The sequence below is a fragment of the Erythrolamprus reginae genome, chromosome 1 (genome assembly GCF_031021105.1).
Source record: "Erythrolamprus reginae isolate rEryReg1 chromosome 1, rEryReg1.hap1, whole genome shotgun sequence".
NCBI lineage: Eukaryota > Metazoa > Chordata > Lepidosauria > Squamata > Dipsadidae > Erythrolamprus > Erythrolamprus reginae.
In genome coordinates, this window is record NC_091950.1 from 125,987,326 (window position 1) to 126,005,571 (window position 18,246).

At 47.7% G+C, this 18,246-nt stretch overlaps 1 protein-coding gene across 1 annotated transcript in view; it reads left to right on the top strand.

Annotated features, from left to right (window-relative positions):
* Nucleotides 1–18,246, top strand: part of LOC139173944 (uncharacterized) — a 47,127-nt gene that overhangs the window by 19,264 nt on the left and 9,617 nt on the right. The window contains exons 3-6 of the mRNA XM_070763910.1: nucleotides 1,496–1,822; nucleotides 3,029–3,133; nucleotides 4,069–4,494; nucleotides 16,632–16,940. Coding sequence (XP_070620011.1) covers nucleotides 1,496–1,822; nucleotides 3,029–3,133; nucleotides 4,069–4,494; nucleotides 16,632–16,940 — 1,167 coding nt within the window. The remainder of the gene's footprint in view (nucleotides 1–1,495; nucleotides 1,823–3,028; nucleotides 3,134–4,068; nucleotides 4,495–16,631; nucleotides 16,941–18,246) is intronic.

Consider the following 18,246-nt stretch of genomic DNA (forward strand, 5'->3'; position numbering starts at 1 on the left):
GCGCGGCTTCCAAACCGAGTCCTGAAGCCGCGCGAGTGTTTTAAAAGGTCTCCGCCAACAATGGGAGCTTCCTAGCACCCCCCAAACCCGGGTTGGGGGCTCGGGGGGGGGGGTGCTAGGAAGCTCCCATTGTTGGCGGAGACCTTTTAAAACACTCGCGCGGCTTCCAAACCGAGTCCTGGAAGCCGCGCGAGTGTTTTAAAAGGTCTCCGCCAACAATGGGAGCTTCCTAGCACCCCCCCGGCGGAGACCTTTTAAAACACTCGCGCGGCTTCCAGGACTCGGTTTGGAAGCCGCGCGAGTGTTTTAAAAGGTCTCCGCCAACAATGGGAGCTTCCTAGCACCCCCCCCCCGAGCCCCCAACCTGGGTTTGGGGGGTGCTAGGAAGCTCCCATTGTTGGCGGAGACCTTTTAAAACACTCGCGCGGCTTCAGGACTCGGTTTGGAAGCCGCGCGAGTGTTTTAAAAGGTCTCCGCCAACAATGGGAGCTTCCTAGCACCCCCCAAACCCGGTTGGGGGCTCGGGGGTGTGCTAGCGAGCCTCCCATGTCGGCGGGGATGTTTTAAAACACCCGCGCGACTTTCCAATGAGTCCCGAAGACAACGCGTTTGTCTTCGGGACTCATTGGAAAGTCGCGCGGGTGTTTTAAAACATCCCCGCCGACATGGGAGGCTCGCTAGCACACCCCCGAACCCCCAACCCGGGTTTGGGGGTGTGCTAGCGAGCCCCTCATGTCGGCGGGGATGTTTTAAAACACCCGCGCCGCCCCCAATCTTAGGCTCCTCGCTAGCGCTGCGGAAGTAAAAACACCCTCTGCACATGCGCAGATGGTGTTTTTACTTCCGCAGCGCTACTTCGCGAAAACCCGCTCGTTGCGGGGGGTCCTGGAACGGAACCCTCGCAAAGAGCGGGGGATCACTGTATTGCTTTTCCCTCTGTCCTTCAAGATCACTATACTCATTACAGTATTTTTCCTGTAGGCTGCTACTTTTTTAAAATTCGCCTTTTCCACCAGCAGTCTCTAATATCTACATATCCATTATACTGTTCTTGGGAATAAGTTACACTGTGAAAAGTACGGGGGGGGGGGGGAGAATAATACACAAAAGAGTATTGTAAATGCATGAAAATAATAAAGAGATATGTCTAAAACTAATTTATAACAAACCATTCACTATGTCTGTCCATATTATTCTACCCTTTCAAAACAACCTTGTTTACACCACATTCCTACACTAATTCATAATTTGCCTTTTCTCCTTCCTTCCTTCCCTCCCTCCCTCCCTCCTTCCTTCCTTCCCTCCCTCCCTCCCTCCTTCCTTCCTTTTTCCATAGTTTTTGGAAAATATGTGGTGTTTTTTCCTTTTCCCTTTAACTGTTATTTGAATTGGATGTTAAATGCAAATGCTGTTTGGGAGGGTGAAAGGCAAAATAAAATACAACATATGTAGAAAAATCAATAACTAATTCCATTTTTATTCAAATTCAATATAGTTGAACCAACTGTCCAACTGTTTCCCAAGGAACTTGAGATTGAAAAAGGAAATGTAAAGACACTGATATGTAGAGTGAATAAATTCTATCCTGATTCAATTGTCATTCTTTGGCAAAAACATTCTAAGTACATGTTGGATAAAAGCATACCTGAGGAGGATATTTGTACAGGAACTTCTGTGAGAAATGGTGATGGCACTTACAACACCACCAGTAAACTGAGACTTCAACCATCTTCACAAGATCAAGGAAACATCTATAGTTGTATTGTGAAGCATAAGTCATTTGCCAGATATCCAGTCTCCAATGTAACTTTAACAGTAACAGGTACTCTTTATGAAAAATTTAACACCTCTTTTGCTTTGCAATGAAATGTTGGGCTCAATTGTGGTTGTAGGTTGAGGACGAACTGTACTTAAAAGTATTATATTAAATAAATTATCCTATTGACTTCTCAGCAGGGTTGATCTCAGTGGTGTACAATGTTTACCTATAAATTTACAGTCTGAGGTAGAATCATATGCCCCTTCACCAAATAATTATGAAAATGTCTACAATATTTTATCTAAGAAGGAAGTGTTTATGAAAAAATGAGATAAGTAATAGACGAGAAATAGAAATATAAAGTCAAGTGCATTGGAGCCACCATTCCAAACCAGGTTTCCAAGGTGGTTTGGCAATTTTTCTACATGACCTCAAATTGTTCATGATGATAAAACATTCCACAAAATAACACTTAAAGCATAGAGCATTAATAGGCAATAAAATGGCATCTGTGCTTCAGAGTAAGGAAATATTTATTATTTAGTATATTATTGGGGGCAAACCCCACCCCCAAATATATTGTATGCACTGATAGGCTTGTGGTGGCTGACTAGAACTGGTCCACATCTCATAAATTCTAGACATATTTTAAGATCCTGCTTTTAAAATCTACTGATGAAATATGAGATTAGATTATGCCCCAGACTCAACTAGATTGTGCTATTAGATGGTGCAATAATTTATTTTCATAACTTAATGCAGGGGTGACAAACTTGATTTCATTGGGGGCCACATCATGGTTGTGTTTGACTTCGGGGGGTTGAGATGGACGTGGCCAGCTTGACATCACTCATGTTGGGGATGCGTGTGGTGGCCCAAGCACTCTGCTAGTGAAAACAGGCTCCTGGGCGTCTTTTTCAGTTGCAATAGCCTCCTGCAAAACTCTGTCAGTGAAAATGGAGCTTAGGAGGGCTGCTCAAGGGGGGGCATCCATTTTTACCTGCAGAGGCACTGTGATCCAGTCCTTCACTGTTTCCAGGCAGCCCTGCAGGCCAGATTTAAGCACCTCGTGGCCCGAATCCAGCACCTGGGCCTCAAGTTTGACACCCCTGACTTAGTATTTTGCTTATGACAGTCTACCCTGTTTCAGCATTATTTCTTATTATGTAATTACATGTAAAATGCTTGCTTATTAAAAGCAACAAGAGCAATAAATATTTTGAGTTTATCAGAAACAACATAATTTCTTTTCTTATTGTCTTTCTACAGAACCGAACTCAACTACTGGATTAATAATTGGGCTGGTTTTAGGTTTCCTTCTGATTTTTTTCCCTATAATTGGATCATTTCTGTACATTCACTTTTTAAAGAAATGTAAGTCATTCTAAATATGTCTTTATCAGTACTGTTATTTGTCTATAAAATTGCAGCCAAAATTTCCATTTGTGAAAGTTAATTTTAAAGTATCATTATTGGAAAATTCTCAGAGCCACACAGAGGCAAAGACCAATAGAGGAAAATGGAAAATAGACTAAATATGTTGCATTTATTAAATTACAGGTAGTCATCGTTTAGTGATCACATTTGGGTCTGGTAACTCAGCCATTAAGTGAAGCATTCACTAAGTAAAATGGCATTTATGATCTTACTTTATCCTTCCTTTTACTTTATAGATCTGTGAAGGTCATGTATGCAAGAACTGATTATAAAATTATTTTCTTACCAGCATTGTAACTGTGAACGATCACTAAACAAGGCTATTACTAAATCAAGATTTGCTATATAATCTTTTTAGACACCATTTTTCCAGAACAGCATTAAACTGTTGTCCAAAAGAAATCCAATTATTAGCTGGAACAAGACTCTAGCACCTGTACAGAACACAAGTACAAAATCAGAGCAAATTTTGGCAGATGAGTAAACTTGCCGGTCTGACCACTTGTGTGAACTCACCTTCACTCTGCTCCCTCTGTCCAGTATTAAAAAAGAATGATGGAGGAATGTCTGTTCTTGGTGAAAATGAAAATAAAGCCAGAGAACCCAACAATCAGATTTCTTAACTTCTCTCCCCATCTTTTGTCTCATTTATGAGCCAGAGTAGGGTTTAGTTATTGGAGCAGGGCAAAGTGTCCCTGAATTTTTTGTTTGCCAATCTAAGAAATGCACACAGCAGTGAAATACACTGGATAGATATGCATACTGTTTTTAATAATAGAATAATGCTTTGTAAAATGTTGAAAGAATAATTCTAAAAAATTGATGCAACATTTCAAACAACAGGGTTTCTTTTTCCATTATTTTTTTCATAGATCCGCCATCTGTGGAAATGGTTGGAAGTGAGGAACTGAAGGATTTGGAAGAAACAGAGTTGCATTGCTTGATTTCACACTTTCGACCCAAGCCTTTGCAAATAGACCTCTTCTTAGTAACTGAACTTCAGAATCCAAAACAGAAAATAGCCTCTTGGTCTTCAACTGCCAGCTCCCCTTCTTCAAATGAAGTTGAAGAACCTACGGAAGATGATGAAAATATTCCTCTCCTTGGGAACATGGAGCACATATTTAAAGTTTATCCAGTGTTAAAATCAAAACCAATGAACTTTTATGACTTCCAGTGGAAAATCTGCATGAATCCAGATATACAGAAGCTGAAAAAATTTGAACTTTTATTAGAAGTTAAACATAAGGGCTTTCAGCATGGATTGTGTACTAAAAGAAAATCATATAAAGTCATAGGTAAGTGTGGATAATGGCAGAATACTAAATGATGTTGAAATTTTAAAGTTATTTCATGGTTTTCTTATGAGAACTGCTCTGTTTCAAATTGTATGGAAATAGAGGAGGCTTAGCTAATTTTGGTCCAGCCAGGATCCCAGAAGATACCTTTGACTACAATCCATGCATTGAATATTAATTGTGACGTGGCTACCCACTGTTCAATGTCTGGGTCCAATCCTGGCCACCACAAGTGGCTTCTAGCTAGACTTTTCATTCTCACTATCCCTGGATGACCCTTGTGAAGAATTTCCATTACTCTTTTTCTTAGGACTGGGGGAATAACCACTATTTCCCCTTAGGATTGATAGTTCCAATTGTGTTGGAGTGCTCTATTCAAGGTTGATTTGTAGTCGGCGCACACTCTTATTGACCCATGTGGCTTAAGGGGGGTCATGATAGGGGTCTCCCAGGGCACATAATCTACTGGAACTAGGATTCCTTGGCCTATAAGTTTGTCTACTTGGGCGTCGAGCTTCGGGAGGAGTGGCAGGGGCACTCTGTAGGGTTTCAGTCTCAGTAGGGTTATTGTCGGGTCTAGGTTAAGATATTGGGGGCCCTTTGTACGTTCCCAACCCAGCAACGAAAATGTCTGGAAATTCCTTAAAGTTGGTACTGTTGACTTCCTGTATCTTATGGAGCCCCGTTACCCTTATATACAACGGTCTCTTCCATTCCATCCCCAATAGTGTATTTCTAGTCCCATCAACCACAACCAATGACAACGTTAATACCTTATTCTTAAAAGTTATTGGCACCCCACTCTCCCTAATACTGGAATCCTATTTCCCTGGAAGTCCCGTATAATTGTGGAAATAGGATCTAATTGTTCTCTTTTTAAGTTTGGTATATACAGGGGGTGGACAATAAAATGGAAACACCTTGCAGCTCTTCCGTAGAATCCAGATTTGTGAAGCTCCCTTCGAACAGTTTTTGTGGAAACTGGGTTCTGTACTTGTCTATTGAGCTCTGCAGTGATTTTAGGAGCTGCAGTCTAACAATTCGCTTTAGAGTCCGACGGTCTCTCTCAGACAATTTCGACCAGACCTGTGCTTAGCTGAGGACGTTTTCCCTTCTCTTTCAAAAGCAGCCAATACTTTTGAGACATTACCTCTTGAAATGCCAAACATTCGGGCACATTTTGTGTTACACTAGGCCTGCCATTTGAGCACCAACCATTTGGTCTGAGAGGTCTGCCATTTCTAGAAGGTTATAACCAATTTCCTTAAATTTCTGTAAAAAAAAAAGGTAGTTTTAAAAAACATATCAAATAACAGAATTTTTTTAAAAATTCAAATATGTCAAGTTTTGATTGATTTGAACATGTTCAAACATTATGATGCCATTTTTTTGTCCACCCCTGTATATTTTTAGTTTGTGCCAGGGCATGATGCTGTATCTGTATGTCGTGTTTTTCAGTGTGGCCCATGAAACAGAATTTACTGGGTCTGGATCTGTTAATGTCTATGCCAGATCATAGATGTGTGAGCCGCAGTGATTTAAGAAGTTGGCCCTTTGCCTATTGCTTTCGGCATTCTGAAGACCGGATATATCAAATTTCTCCATATACGTTTGCCAGCTGCCCTTCTCTGGATCGAAGAATTCAGGGGCTTTTGCGACCAATGAGGCTTCCATTGTTCTTTGTGCATTGGTTCTCATCTCTCGTTGCCAGTTGTTAGATCAGAATAAGGCAATAGACACGTTGTAGCCTGATTCGTTTTATTAGGAATTGGCTGTAATGGTAACAAACTTACAACAGAACAAAAATGGTGCAGTGAAGTAAAAAGATGAAGGCACGCGGCTGTGTTGTCCTTTTTAAATTTTTTTCCTGTGGAGGCGTGGCTTGACAGCCCCTTGAATTTTCTGGCCGCGGCTTACCCAGTCTGTGGCCGGTATGCAAATCCAGTGTATCTACATAAAATTGGACTTGATCACCTTCTTTCAGAAGGAGTTTAGTGGCATCTTTTATTTTATTGAAAGCCAAAAGGTTTTATGATTAGCACAGTCCTCATATAAACCCCTTCCTCATAATATGAACTCACGGTTCTGAAACATGAAGCAAATCCATTTGTTCTTTAAAGACTTGAAGACAAAGATTCTATTGCTTCTTATTGTTCCTTCTCCTGGCTCAGGTGTCTGCAACCTTAAACACTCCTTCTCATCTCTCTCTTCTTTTTCTCTCTCCCTCTCTCCTTCCCCCTTTCCTTCCTCCCATCTCTTTCTTTTTTCTCTCCCTCTATTTCCCTCTCTCCCTCTCTCCCCCTCATCCTTCTCTCCCTCTTCATTTCTCTCTTTCTTTCTTTCTCTCAGTCTCCTCCCCCCAATCTCTGTGTCTGTTCTCACTCTCTCAAAAAGACATGCATGTTTGCCTTGGGGATTGTTGAATGGGAGTGTGTGCATGAGAGGAAGAGGAGGAGGAGATGGGAAGCCTCTGCTGTTCATTCCTCAGCAAACTTGGATTTCTAAAAGGAAGAAAGAAAAATGGGTAGTGAAAAGAACACAAGGTTTCTGAGTGAGCAAGAAAGAGCGACACACACACACACACACACACGGATGAGCGTCTTTGGTGAATCTGTCTCTTTATAATAATAATAATAATTAATAATAATTTATTAGATTTGTATGCCGCCCCTCTCCGAAGAGACTTTATCCTCTACTCTCTCTGCCTGACTGGTGGGAAATGGTGGGCAGCTATAACCGGATCTTCTATCAGCCTCAGAGAGAGAGGGAGAGGAAGAGGGGAGAGAGAGAGAGAGAGAGAGAGAGAGTTGCCAGGGATGTTTGTGGCAGGGAAAGAGCTCCCAAAGGAGGAGGGGATCCAGTCTCCCTTATTGTTAAGCATGCTAGCTTTCACTGTGTTATGCAAGGCACTGCAAGAACAACAGGCAGGCACAGAAGCTGGTGCTTGCCCGCAACTCTTTGGACTCTTCCAGATCCAGCTTGGTTGGGTGGGGGAAGCAGCCCTGACGCCTCTGCTCCCCCCTCAGGGCCCCAGACATCGCTGCTCGGGGAAGGCAAGGAAAAGAAAGGGATAATTGAGTGTGTCTCCCTCTCCTGTCATTTGCGGGCACTGCGATGAGCTTTACAAGCCCTGTGGGCTGGAAGATGAAGCTGATGGCACTCACTCTCTCCCCCAGCCCACATCTTCACCCAAACTCTCCACAGAACAGCATCTGGGGCAGCCAGGGATCACATGATTGCACTGCCAGCATCGCCTCATCAGCTGTCCCTCACCCGCCCACCCGTGCCTTTCAGCTTTATCTTAGCAGGGAGCAGACCCCCATGAGCTGGAAGATAACAGCAATGGCAGAATGGAGGCGGGGCTTAACCACTACTGTGGGTGGGCCAGATAGAATGTGTGGGTAGGCAATATCTGTCCAACGGGCCATAGTCTTGTAAGTGTGCTTTGTACGTTTTGGCCTCCAGCCCCCTAATCATTTTTATTGCTCTTCTCTGAACTCTTTCCAGAGTCGCGACATCTTTTTTGTATTGTAGTGGCCAGAATTGGATGCAGTATTTCAAGTGTGGTCTTACTTTGTAAGGCAGTACAAGGATTACATTAATAAAGGGACAGAATCAAGATCCCACGACGCTCTGGTACTAGTATCAGATCTGAATACTGATAGAGATCCAGATCAGATACATTTCCTAACATTGAGCAACTGAAGATTATTGGAAAAATATTGTGGGTGATTTTCAGTTTAGTTTGCACACAGTAAATTCCAGGCAATCTCTTTACAGTGATCCCCCGGATATTGCGAGCCCGATCATTGCGAAATGGCTATATGGCGATTTTTGAACCCAGAAGTAAAAACACCATCTGCGCATGTGCGCATGCGCACCCTTTTTTTCTATGGGCACGCATGCGTAGATGGCGCCAGGCAGATCAGCTGGTGGGCGGCTTCCCTGGGTCTTCCCCCTCTTGCTGGCGGGAGGGCGAAGCCCCCCCAGCACCCGTTCGCCCGCCCTTCGCCTGGCCACCCGCCGTTCGCCGCTCGCCCGCCCTTCGCCCGGCCACCCGCCATTCGCCCGCCGCTCGCCCGGCACGCCCGCCGCTCGCCGCTCGCCCCGCCCTTCGCCCGGCCACCCGCCGTTCGCCCCGCCCTTCGCCCAGCCACCCGCCGTTCGCTCGCTGCTCGCCCGGCCACCCGGGTTCGTTTGGCTTCGGGACATGCCGGCGGCGGCGTTTTAAAACAGCCGCGCGGCTTCACAACTGAGTCCCGAAGTCAAAGGCGAACTTCGGGACTCAGTTGGGAAGCCGTGCGGCTGTTTTAAAACGTCGCCGCCGGCATGTCCCGAAGCCAAACGAACCCGGGTGGCCGGGCGAGCAGCGAAGCGAACGGCGGGTGGCCGCCGAAGGGCGGGCGAGCGGCGGGCGCTGTAGCAGCGAGGAGTTTGCGTGGGCGGGGGGGAAACCCCAATCTTCGGCTCCTCGCTGCTGGGAAGTAAAAACACCATCTGCGCATGCGCAGATGGTGTTTTTACTTCCGCAGCGCTACTTTGCGCAAAACCGATCATTGCGAGGGGTCCTGGAACGGAACCCTCGCAATGATCGGGGGATCACTCAGTGATCCCTCGAGTTTCGCGATCTCGATCTTTGCGAAACGCTATACAGTGATCCCCCGGTTATTGCGTCCCCGACCATTGCGAACAGGGTAATTTGCGATTTTTCAACCCGGAAGTCAAAATACCATCTACGCATGCGTGCCCTTTTTTTTTCTATGGGCACGCATGCATAGATGGCAACCGGGAGATCAGCTGCTGGGCGGCTTCCCTGGGTCTTCCCCCTCTTGCTGGCATCAGCGAGGAGTTTCCCCACCGCCCACGCAAACTCCTCGCTGCCGCTCGCCCGCCCTTCGCCTGCCCACGCCGTTCGCTCCCCCTCTTGCTGGCGGGAGGGCGAGAAGCCATCCCCAGCACCCGCTCGCCCGCCCTTCGCCGCTCGCCCGCCCTTCGCCCTGGCGGAGAAATTCCAGCCCCCACCTGGTCCCCGCCCAATCCTCCTCCCTGAGGCAGCTCGCCCTCCCATGGCCGCTTCCTCCACCCTCCATCGCAAGCCCTCGCCACCGCAGCCAACGCGCGCTGCGATCTTCAAGCCCGGCTCCTTTCGGCCCAGCATCCCGGGCCAAGCAGCTGCCTTCCGTGACTGAGCCTGGCTGGCCCGGAAGATCGTAGCGCGCGTTGGCTGCAGCGGCGAGCGAAGCCAAGCCGGCAGCAATGTCGCCGCCGCTGCAGCCAATGCGCGCTACGATCTTCTGGGCCAGCCAGGCTCAGTCACGGAAGGCAGCCGCTTGGCCCGGGATGCTGGGCCGAGAGGAGCCGGGCTTGATCCGCTGAGCCTGGCTGGCCCGGAAGATCGTAGCGCGCGTTGGCTGCAGCGGCGGCGACATTGCTGCCGGCTTGGCTTCGCTCGCTCGCCGCTGAGGAGCCGAAGATTGGGGGGTGGCGCGGCAAGCGAAGCCAAGCCGGCAGCAATGTCGCCGCCGCTGCAGCCAATGCGCGCTACGATCTTCCGGGCCAACCAGGCTCAGCGGATCAAGCCCGGCTCCTCTCGGCCCAGCATCCCGGGCCAAGCGGCTGCCTTCCGTGACTGAGCCTGGCTGGCCCGGAAGATCGTAGCTTGCATTGGCTGCAGCGGCGGCGACATTGCTGCCGGCTTGGCTTCGCTCGCTCGCTCGCCGCTGAGGAGCCGAAGATTGGGGGCGGAGCGGCTCTTTTAAAACATCGCCGCCGACATGGGGGGCTTGCTAGCACCCCCCCAAACCCGGGTTGGGGGTTCGGGGGGGTGCTAGCGAGCCCCCCATGTCGGCGGCGATGTTTTAAAAGAGCCGCGCCGCCCCCCAATCTTCGGCTCCTCGCTAGCGCTGCGGAAGTTTAAAACACCATCTGCACATGCGCAGATGGTGTTTTTACTTCCGCAGCGCTACTTCGCGAAAACCCGCTCGTTGCGGGGGGTCCTGGAACGGAACCCTCGCAACGAGCAGGGGATCACTGTATCGCGATTTTTCCACCCGATGACGTCACTCCCTTCCTTTCTCATCTTTCTTTCTCTCTCTCTTTCTCTATCTTGCTTCTTCCTCTCTCACACTCTCTTCCTCCCTCTCTCATCTCTTTCTTTCCTTCTCTCTCTTTCTCTATCTCTCCCCCTCTTGCTCTTGAGCGGCGGGCGGCACCCCGGCGTGGGCAACGGGGAAACCCCATCTTCGGCTCCTCGCTGCTACTGCGCTGCCGAGCAGATCAGCTGCGGCGGGCGGACAAGCGGACAAGCGGCGGAGAAGCGGCGGCCGGACAAGCGGAAAAGCGGCAGCCAAGCGGCGGAAAAGCGGCGGCCGGACAAGCTGAAAAGCGGCGGAAATGCGGCGGCTGGACAAGCGGAAAAGCGGCGGCCAAGCGGCGGAAAAGCGGCGGCCGGACAAGCGGACAAGCGGCGGAAAAGCGGCGGCCGGACAAGCGGCGGCCGGACAAGCGGCAGACAAGCGGGCAGGCAGGCAGCTCCTCAGCTGCTGGGACTTCCCAGCTGCGGATGTAAAAACACCATCTGCGCATGCGCGGCCATGGAAAAAGGGGCACGCATGCGCAGATGGTGTTTTTACTTCCGCACCACTACATCCCGAAAAAGCGATTATCGCGAGGGGTCTTGGAACGGAACCCTCGCGATAATAGAGGGATCACTGTATTCCTATAAACTGTCTAAAGTCATATCCATAATAGTCAGAATAACAATCCAAATATTATCAAGTACATAGTCTTTCTTACCAGTTGTCTTTGTCATAATCAGCACAAACATATAATGAAAATAATGTTCTTCGGGTAATGTGCACGAATGCTCGAAGCTTGAGCAACAAGCTCTGTGAGTTAATGGCCATAATATCTAGAGATAATTTGGATCTGGTTGCCATAACTGAGACATGGTTTAAGGATTCTAATGAATGGGAAATATCCATACCAGGATATACATTGTATAGGAAGGATAGAATAGAGAGAAGGGGAGTTGGAGTAGCCATTTATATTAAGGAAAGTCTAAAAACAACACTAATTCAAAATACATGTAAAGATCTGGAGAGTCTCTGGATTAGCATGCAAAATAAAGAAGGTTCTGTCATTAGAATTGGGGTGGTCTATAGGCCTCCAGGGCAACCTGAGGACTATGACAACAAAATGGTGGATGAAATTACCCATATGGCAGTCAAGGGAGATATTGTGGTTATGGGTGATTTCAACATGCAAGGTAGGAGCCCCTTCGGGGTGGCGGCGGCGCGGCGTTGGTAATTGGAATTTGGAAACGAGGCTTTTGGGCGGCAGGGCGTTCGCCTCATCCGGGCCCTGGCCGGCACGCGCGGCATGAGTTGGGCGTCCTTGCTTTCCACCACCCCCATAGGCATATCTGCTGCTATACTTGATGCAGTGTTCCCTGTAGGCTGCGCGCGTGAGCGCGCGCGCACCCCAAAATACTGCCCCACATGCCCTTTTCCATGGGCATGCAGTCCCCATCCCCCTGCCAGCCCGCGGGGGGCGGGGGCGGGGAGGCACCGGCAGTAGAAGGCGCTGCCCCCGTCTGATCCGCTCCCTCTCCTCCTCTTCCTGCCTGCTTCAGCCTTGCGTTGCTCCACCCCGCATTGTCCTGCCTGTCATCATCCGTTGTGTTTTTGGGGGAGAGTGGCGGGAAAGCCAGGAAAGCCGGGTTTCTTTCCTGCACCTCTTTCCGGGGGGGGGGGAGTGGCCTCCTCCCCCCCCCCACAGGAAAGAGTTGCAAGAAAGCAGCGTGTTTAAAAGGCGCACTGCTTTCATGGAAAGCAAACCCGGCTTTCCTGGCCGGCACAGGGCTTTCCTGACGCTCTCCCCTTAAAACACAACGGAGGTCCAGGATGACAGGTGAAGCGGGGTGGAGCAATGCAAGGCTCAAGCCAAGCTGGTGGCGGAAGACCTCCGTTGTGTTTTTGGCTGAGGGGGGGCAGGAGGACCTTCCTGGCTTTCCTGGGCAGCTGGCAGCCTGGCTTGAGCCTTTTGCTGGTCAGCAAAGCCGGAGACGTGGAGAGAAAGGAAAGAGAGGGAGGAAAAGAGGAGAGGAAAGAAGGAGGGAGGGAGGGAAGGGAGAGAAAAGTGAACAAGAGGGAGAGAGGAAGGAAGGAAGAGATAAATATAAAGGGAGAGAGGGAGAAAGAGAGGGAGGGGAAGAGGGGAAGGAAGGAAAAGAGAGAGAGAAAGAGAAAAAAGTGGAAGAGAGAAGGAAAGAAAGGGAGAGAGAAAGAAAGAGAAGATAGGAAGGAAAAGAGAATGAGAGAGGGAAAGAAAGAGTGAGAGAGGAGAGAGGAAGGAAGAGAGTGAGAGAGAGGAAGAAAGCCAGAGAGGAAGAAAGTTTAAGTTTAAGTTTAAGTTTAATCAGATTTGTATGCCGCCCCTCTCCGGAGACTCAGGGCGGCTCACAGCAATAGCAATACAATATAAGACAAATCCAATATTTAAATTAATTTAAAAAACACCACAAATTAAAACCAATCATACACACTAGCGTACCATGCATAAATTTTATAAGCCTAGGGGGAGGGAACATGTCAATTCCCCCATGCCTGATGACAGAGGTGGGTTTTAAGGAGCTTACGAAAGGCTAGGAGGGTGGGGGCAACTCTGATATCTGGGGGGAGTTGGTTCCAAAGGGTCGGGGCCACCACAGAGAAGGCTCTTCCCCTGGGTCCCGCCAAACGACATTGTTTAGTTGACGGGACCCGGAGAAGGCCAACTCTGTGGGACCTGACTGGTCGCTGGGATTCGTGCGGCAGAAGGCGGTCCCAGAGATATTCTGGTCCAGTGCCATGAAGGGCTTTATAGGTCATAACCAACACTTTGAATTGTGACCGGAAACTGATCGGCAACCAATGCAGACTGCGGAGTGTTGGTGTGACATGGGCAAATTTAGGAAAGCCCATGATAGCTCTCGCAGCTGCATTCTGCACAATCTGAAGTTTCCGAACACTTTTCAAAGGTAGCCCCATGTAGAGAGCATTACAGTAGTTGAGCCTCGAGGTGATGAGGGCATGAGTGACTGTGAGCAGTGACTCCCGGTCCAAATAGGGCCGCAACTGGTGCACCAGGCGAACCTGGGCAAACGCCCCCCTTGTCACAGCTGAAAGATGTTTCTCTAATGTGAGTTGTGGATCGAGGAGGACGCCCAAGTTGCAAACCCTGTCTGAGGGGGTTAGTGACTCCCCCCCCAGGGTGATGGACGGACAGATGGAATTGTCCTTGGGAGGCAAAAGCCACAGCCACTCCGTCTTATCCGGGTTGAGCTTGAGTCTGTTGACACCCATCCAGATCCCAACAGCCTCCAGGCACCGGCACATCACTTCCACTGCTTCGCCGACTGGACAAGGGGTGGAGATGTAAAGCTGGGCATCATCTACATACTGATGATACCTCACCCCATGCCCTTGGATGATCTCACCCAGCGGTTTCATGTAGATATTAAATAGTAGGGGGGAGAGGACCGACCCCTGAGGCACCCCACAAGGCAGTAACCTAGAGGTCGACATCTGACCCCCCACTAACACTGACTGCGACCGACCAGAGAGGTAGGAAGAGAACCACTGAAGAACAGTGCCTCCCACTCCCAACCCCTCCAGCCGGCGCAGAAGGATGCCATGGTCGATGGTATCGAAAACCGCTGAGAGGTCAAGAAGCACCAGGACAGAGGATAAACCCCTGTCCCGGGCCCGCCAGAGATCATCCATCAGCGCGACCAAAGCAGTTTCCATGCTGTAGCCGGGCCTGAATCCTGACTGCTGAGGACCTAGATAATCGGCTTCTTCCAAGGACCGCTGGAGCTGGAGCGCCACCACCTTCTCAACAACCTTCCCCATAAAGGGAAGGTTGGAGACTGGTCGATAGTTATTGAGAATGGCTGGGTCCAGGGAAGGCTTCTTGAGGAGGGGGCACACAAGTGCCTCCTTGTAGGGATCCGGGAAGGACCCCCTCCCCAAAGAAGCGTTGACAATCTCCTGGACCCAGCTCCGTGTCACCTCCCTGCTGGCCGAAACCAGCCAGGAGGGACACGGATCCAGTAAACAGGTGGCGGAACTCACAGCTCCAATGGCCTTGTCCACTTCATCAGGTGTCACCAGATCAAACTCTTCCCAGACAGGTGGACAAATACGTGCCCCAGTCACCTCAACTGACTCGTTGTCAGTCGACTCTGTATTCCAATTAGAGTCAAGGTCCGCTCGGATCCGAGCGATTTTATCAGCAAAAAACGTGTTAAAATCCTCGGCACTACTCTGCAAGGGCTCCCCAACTCCCCCCTGATTAAGAAGGGAGCGGGTCACCCTAAACAGAGCGGCCGGGCGGGATTCCGCTGATGCAATCAAGGCGGAATGATATGCGCATCTTGCCGCCTTGAGCACCACTTTGTAAGTCTTAACATGTGCTCTTACAAGTATTCGATCGGATTCGGACTTACTCTTCCTCCATCGCTTCTCTAGACGTCTCTTCTGGCGTTTCAACTCCCGGAGCTCCTCATTGAACCATGGAGCTCTACAGGGTCTAGTGCCGCGGAGAGGTCGCAACGGCGCAATTCGGTCAAGAGCCTCCGCTGCAGCCTTGTTCCAGGCTTCAGCCAGAGACTCCGCCGAACTGTGTACGAATGTATCTGGAATAATCCCAAGCGCCTTCTGAAAGCCCTCTGGATCCATCAGGCATCTGGGGTGGAACAGCTTAATTAAGAAAGCAAGATAGAGAAAGAGAAAGAAAGAAAGAAAGAGAGATGAGAGAGGAAGGAAGAGAGTGAGAGAGGAAGAAAGCAAGATAGAGAAAGAGAAAGAGAAAGAAAGAAAGAAAGAAAGAGATGAGAGAGGAAGGAAGAGAGAGAGAGGAAGAAAGCAAGATAGAGAAAGAGAAAGAAAGAGATGAGAGGAAGGAAGAGAGAGAGAAATGATAGAATAAAGGGGAGAAAAAAGAGAAATGAGAAAATGATTGAGGCAGAGAATGACAGGAAAGAGAGCGGTGACTCTTGATTTAAAACATATGGTAAAAGCACTTAAATAATAACAGAAAAACCCCCCAGCCCTCACCTGTTTTTATTAATAGTTTTGCTGGTTGTTTTAGTTTTAATAGTAATGGATTTTGGCTTTTTTTAATTATTAATTTCTTTTAATAAAAATGAAGGGATTTATTTATTTATTTATTGACATATTGATATATTGATATATTGATATATTGATATATTGATATATATATGCCGCCCAGTCCCAAGTTTTTCCTTATTTCCAGATTGCATTTCCTCTTGGTGAGGTTCCGCCCATTGCTTCTTGTACTACCTTCAGGTGGCATGGAGAATAAATAGATGCCATCTGCTCTGTGGCAGCCCTTTAAGGATTGGGAAACTACTATTATATTCCCCCTCAGTTTTCTATTTGTTGAGCTAAACATACTCGTTCTCTTAGCCCTTGGTCATAGGATTTAGCCTCTAGGCCAGGGGTGTCAAACTCAATTTCATTGAGGGCCACATCAGGGCTGTGTTTGACCTCAGAGGGCCGGGGGAGGCCCTGCCCAGGGTGTGTGGCCATGGTGGCATTGCACGGTATTTGGGGGCAGTAGTTTTAAAATGGCGGGGGGGGGGGGGGCAGACACTTAGGCTGTATGGGGTCCCAAAATTCCTGATTGCAGCCCTGGGTATAATAGTAAACTAGATGGACCATCAGTCTTCTATGTTTCTATGTTTCTAAGATATCAAGCCTAAACACATTTTAGCTGATATACATAACTACAAACAGTGAATAGCCATTAACAGTGAGTAGCCAGACAAAGAAAAACAGAGAGGGTGACTAAGAGAAATAAGCTATAATCTCTAGCTCCCTCTTGTGGCAGTCTGCAATATCTGCAGTCAATATATTGCCAATCCAACAGTTATGGACAGCGTCCTAACATACACCTTGCTTGTGTAAATAATCAGCTATGGAATAGCAGGCAAGGAAAAATAGTAAGAGATGTCATCAAAGCTTTGGAAGACTCATGAAATGGCTTTGAAGGCTCTTTACTAGTATCTGGGCGTATCTCTGCACATCACATTTTTGCTGCTTGAACTGAAACCTTTTTGGTTTTCTTCCTAGCCTTACTAGTGCTTCATGAAATTCATTGTTCCACAAATGTGCCAAGATCAAATGAACTTCTCACACTTAGTTGCCAACTTCATTCTTATTTTCCGGAAACTCTGGAAGTCTGTTGGAATAATGACGATGGAATTCTAGAGAGTTCCTTTTCAACTTCACCCACAAAAGGTGATGATGGGCTTTACTCTTGTATCAGCAAGATCAACTATTGCCCTCAAGTGAAAGATTCTGGAAAGAGGTTCATCTGCAGAGCTAGGCTTGAAGGATCACAGGTATACAAAGAATCTTCGTGGCAGATGAATTCTGTGGGTAAGTGGAGCATAAAAACTACAATTTTGTTATTATCCTATATTGTATATTGCATATTTTTACTCTTAAGGGCTAAGGCAGTGATGGTGAACCTATGGCACGGGTGCCACAGATGGCACACGGAGCAATATCTGCTAGCACGTGAGCCATTGCCCTAGCTCAGCTCCAACATGCATGTATGTCCCGGCTAGCTGATTTTTGGCTCACACAGGCTCTGGGAGGGCATTTTTGGCTTCCAAAGGGCCTCCAGGGGGTGGGGGTGGGGTTTTTTTGGAGCATGGGAGGGCAAAACCCGAGTTTACTAGGTCCACCAGAAGTTGGGAAACAGAGCGTTTCCAGTCTCCAAAGGACCTCCGGGGGCTGGGGGAAGCTGTTTTTGCCCCACGCATTGAATTATGGGTATGGGCACTCGGGCATGCACGCTAGCACACACACATGCTCTTTTGGCATCCGAGGAAAACAAGGTTTGCCATCACTGGGCTAAGGTATAGGGTAGTTCAAGTAAAGTGCTGCTCCTTTTTGCAAAAATAAATAAATAAATAATCCTGTTCCTGATATAATTCCTCTCTTTTAGCAACTGATACTTCTAAACTTTTACTGCTGCTGTACTTTAATAGTCACAATCCCTTCAATCCCTTATATTTTACCTTGTTGCTCTGTCTTTCAATTATTCTCTTCCTACATTGCCACAAGGTTTGAATTCAATTAAATTTTTCTTTCTCAGAATAATATTCCCTACATCTAAGAATAAGACTCCTCTTACAATATATGTGTAAAAAATACATCTATCAATATTTAGGTTACAAAATTCCTTCCTTCCTTCCTTCCTTTCCCCCTATACAATTGGGCAGATATTAGATTTCTGAAAGCTATAAACACCCACAGCAGAATTCTGAGCTATCACAAGGACCAACCTGGTAATAGAAGGGAAAGACATACATTCTCTCAAGATAGTGTTTGACTTTGGTATCCGAAATCAACTCAATTCTTTCATGCAATATTCTTCTGAAGCAGAAAGAGATATTACTGAGCAGGTTATTTTTTATGACTTATGGTGTGACTTTACTTCATTTGCCACTGCCAAATAGCTAGAATTTGGATGTGCAAAATGGGCAAATATATGCTAATAACATTAGTTGCATCTATATGCAGATTACAGGATCTCCTTTTTTAAAGTGTGTACATGTCCTCTTTCTGCAATGTTCCATAAATAACCAAAAATCTAATTCCTCACCAAATTAGAAATTTTCATCTGATATTATTTTATCATTGAGGCCATTTTCTATTTCATTTTTTTCACCAGATT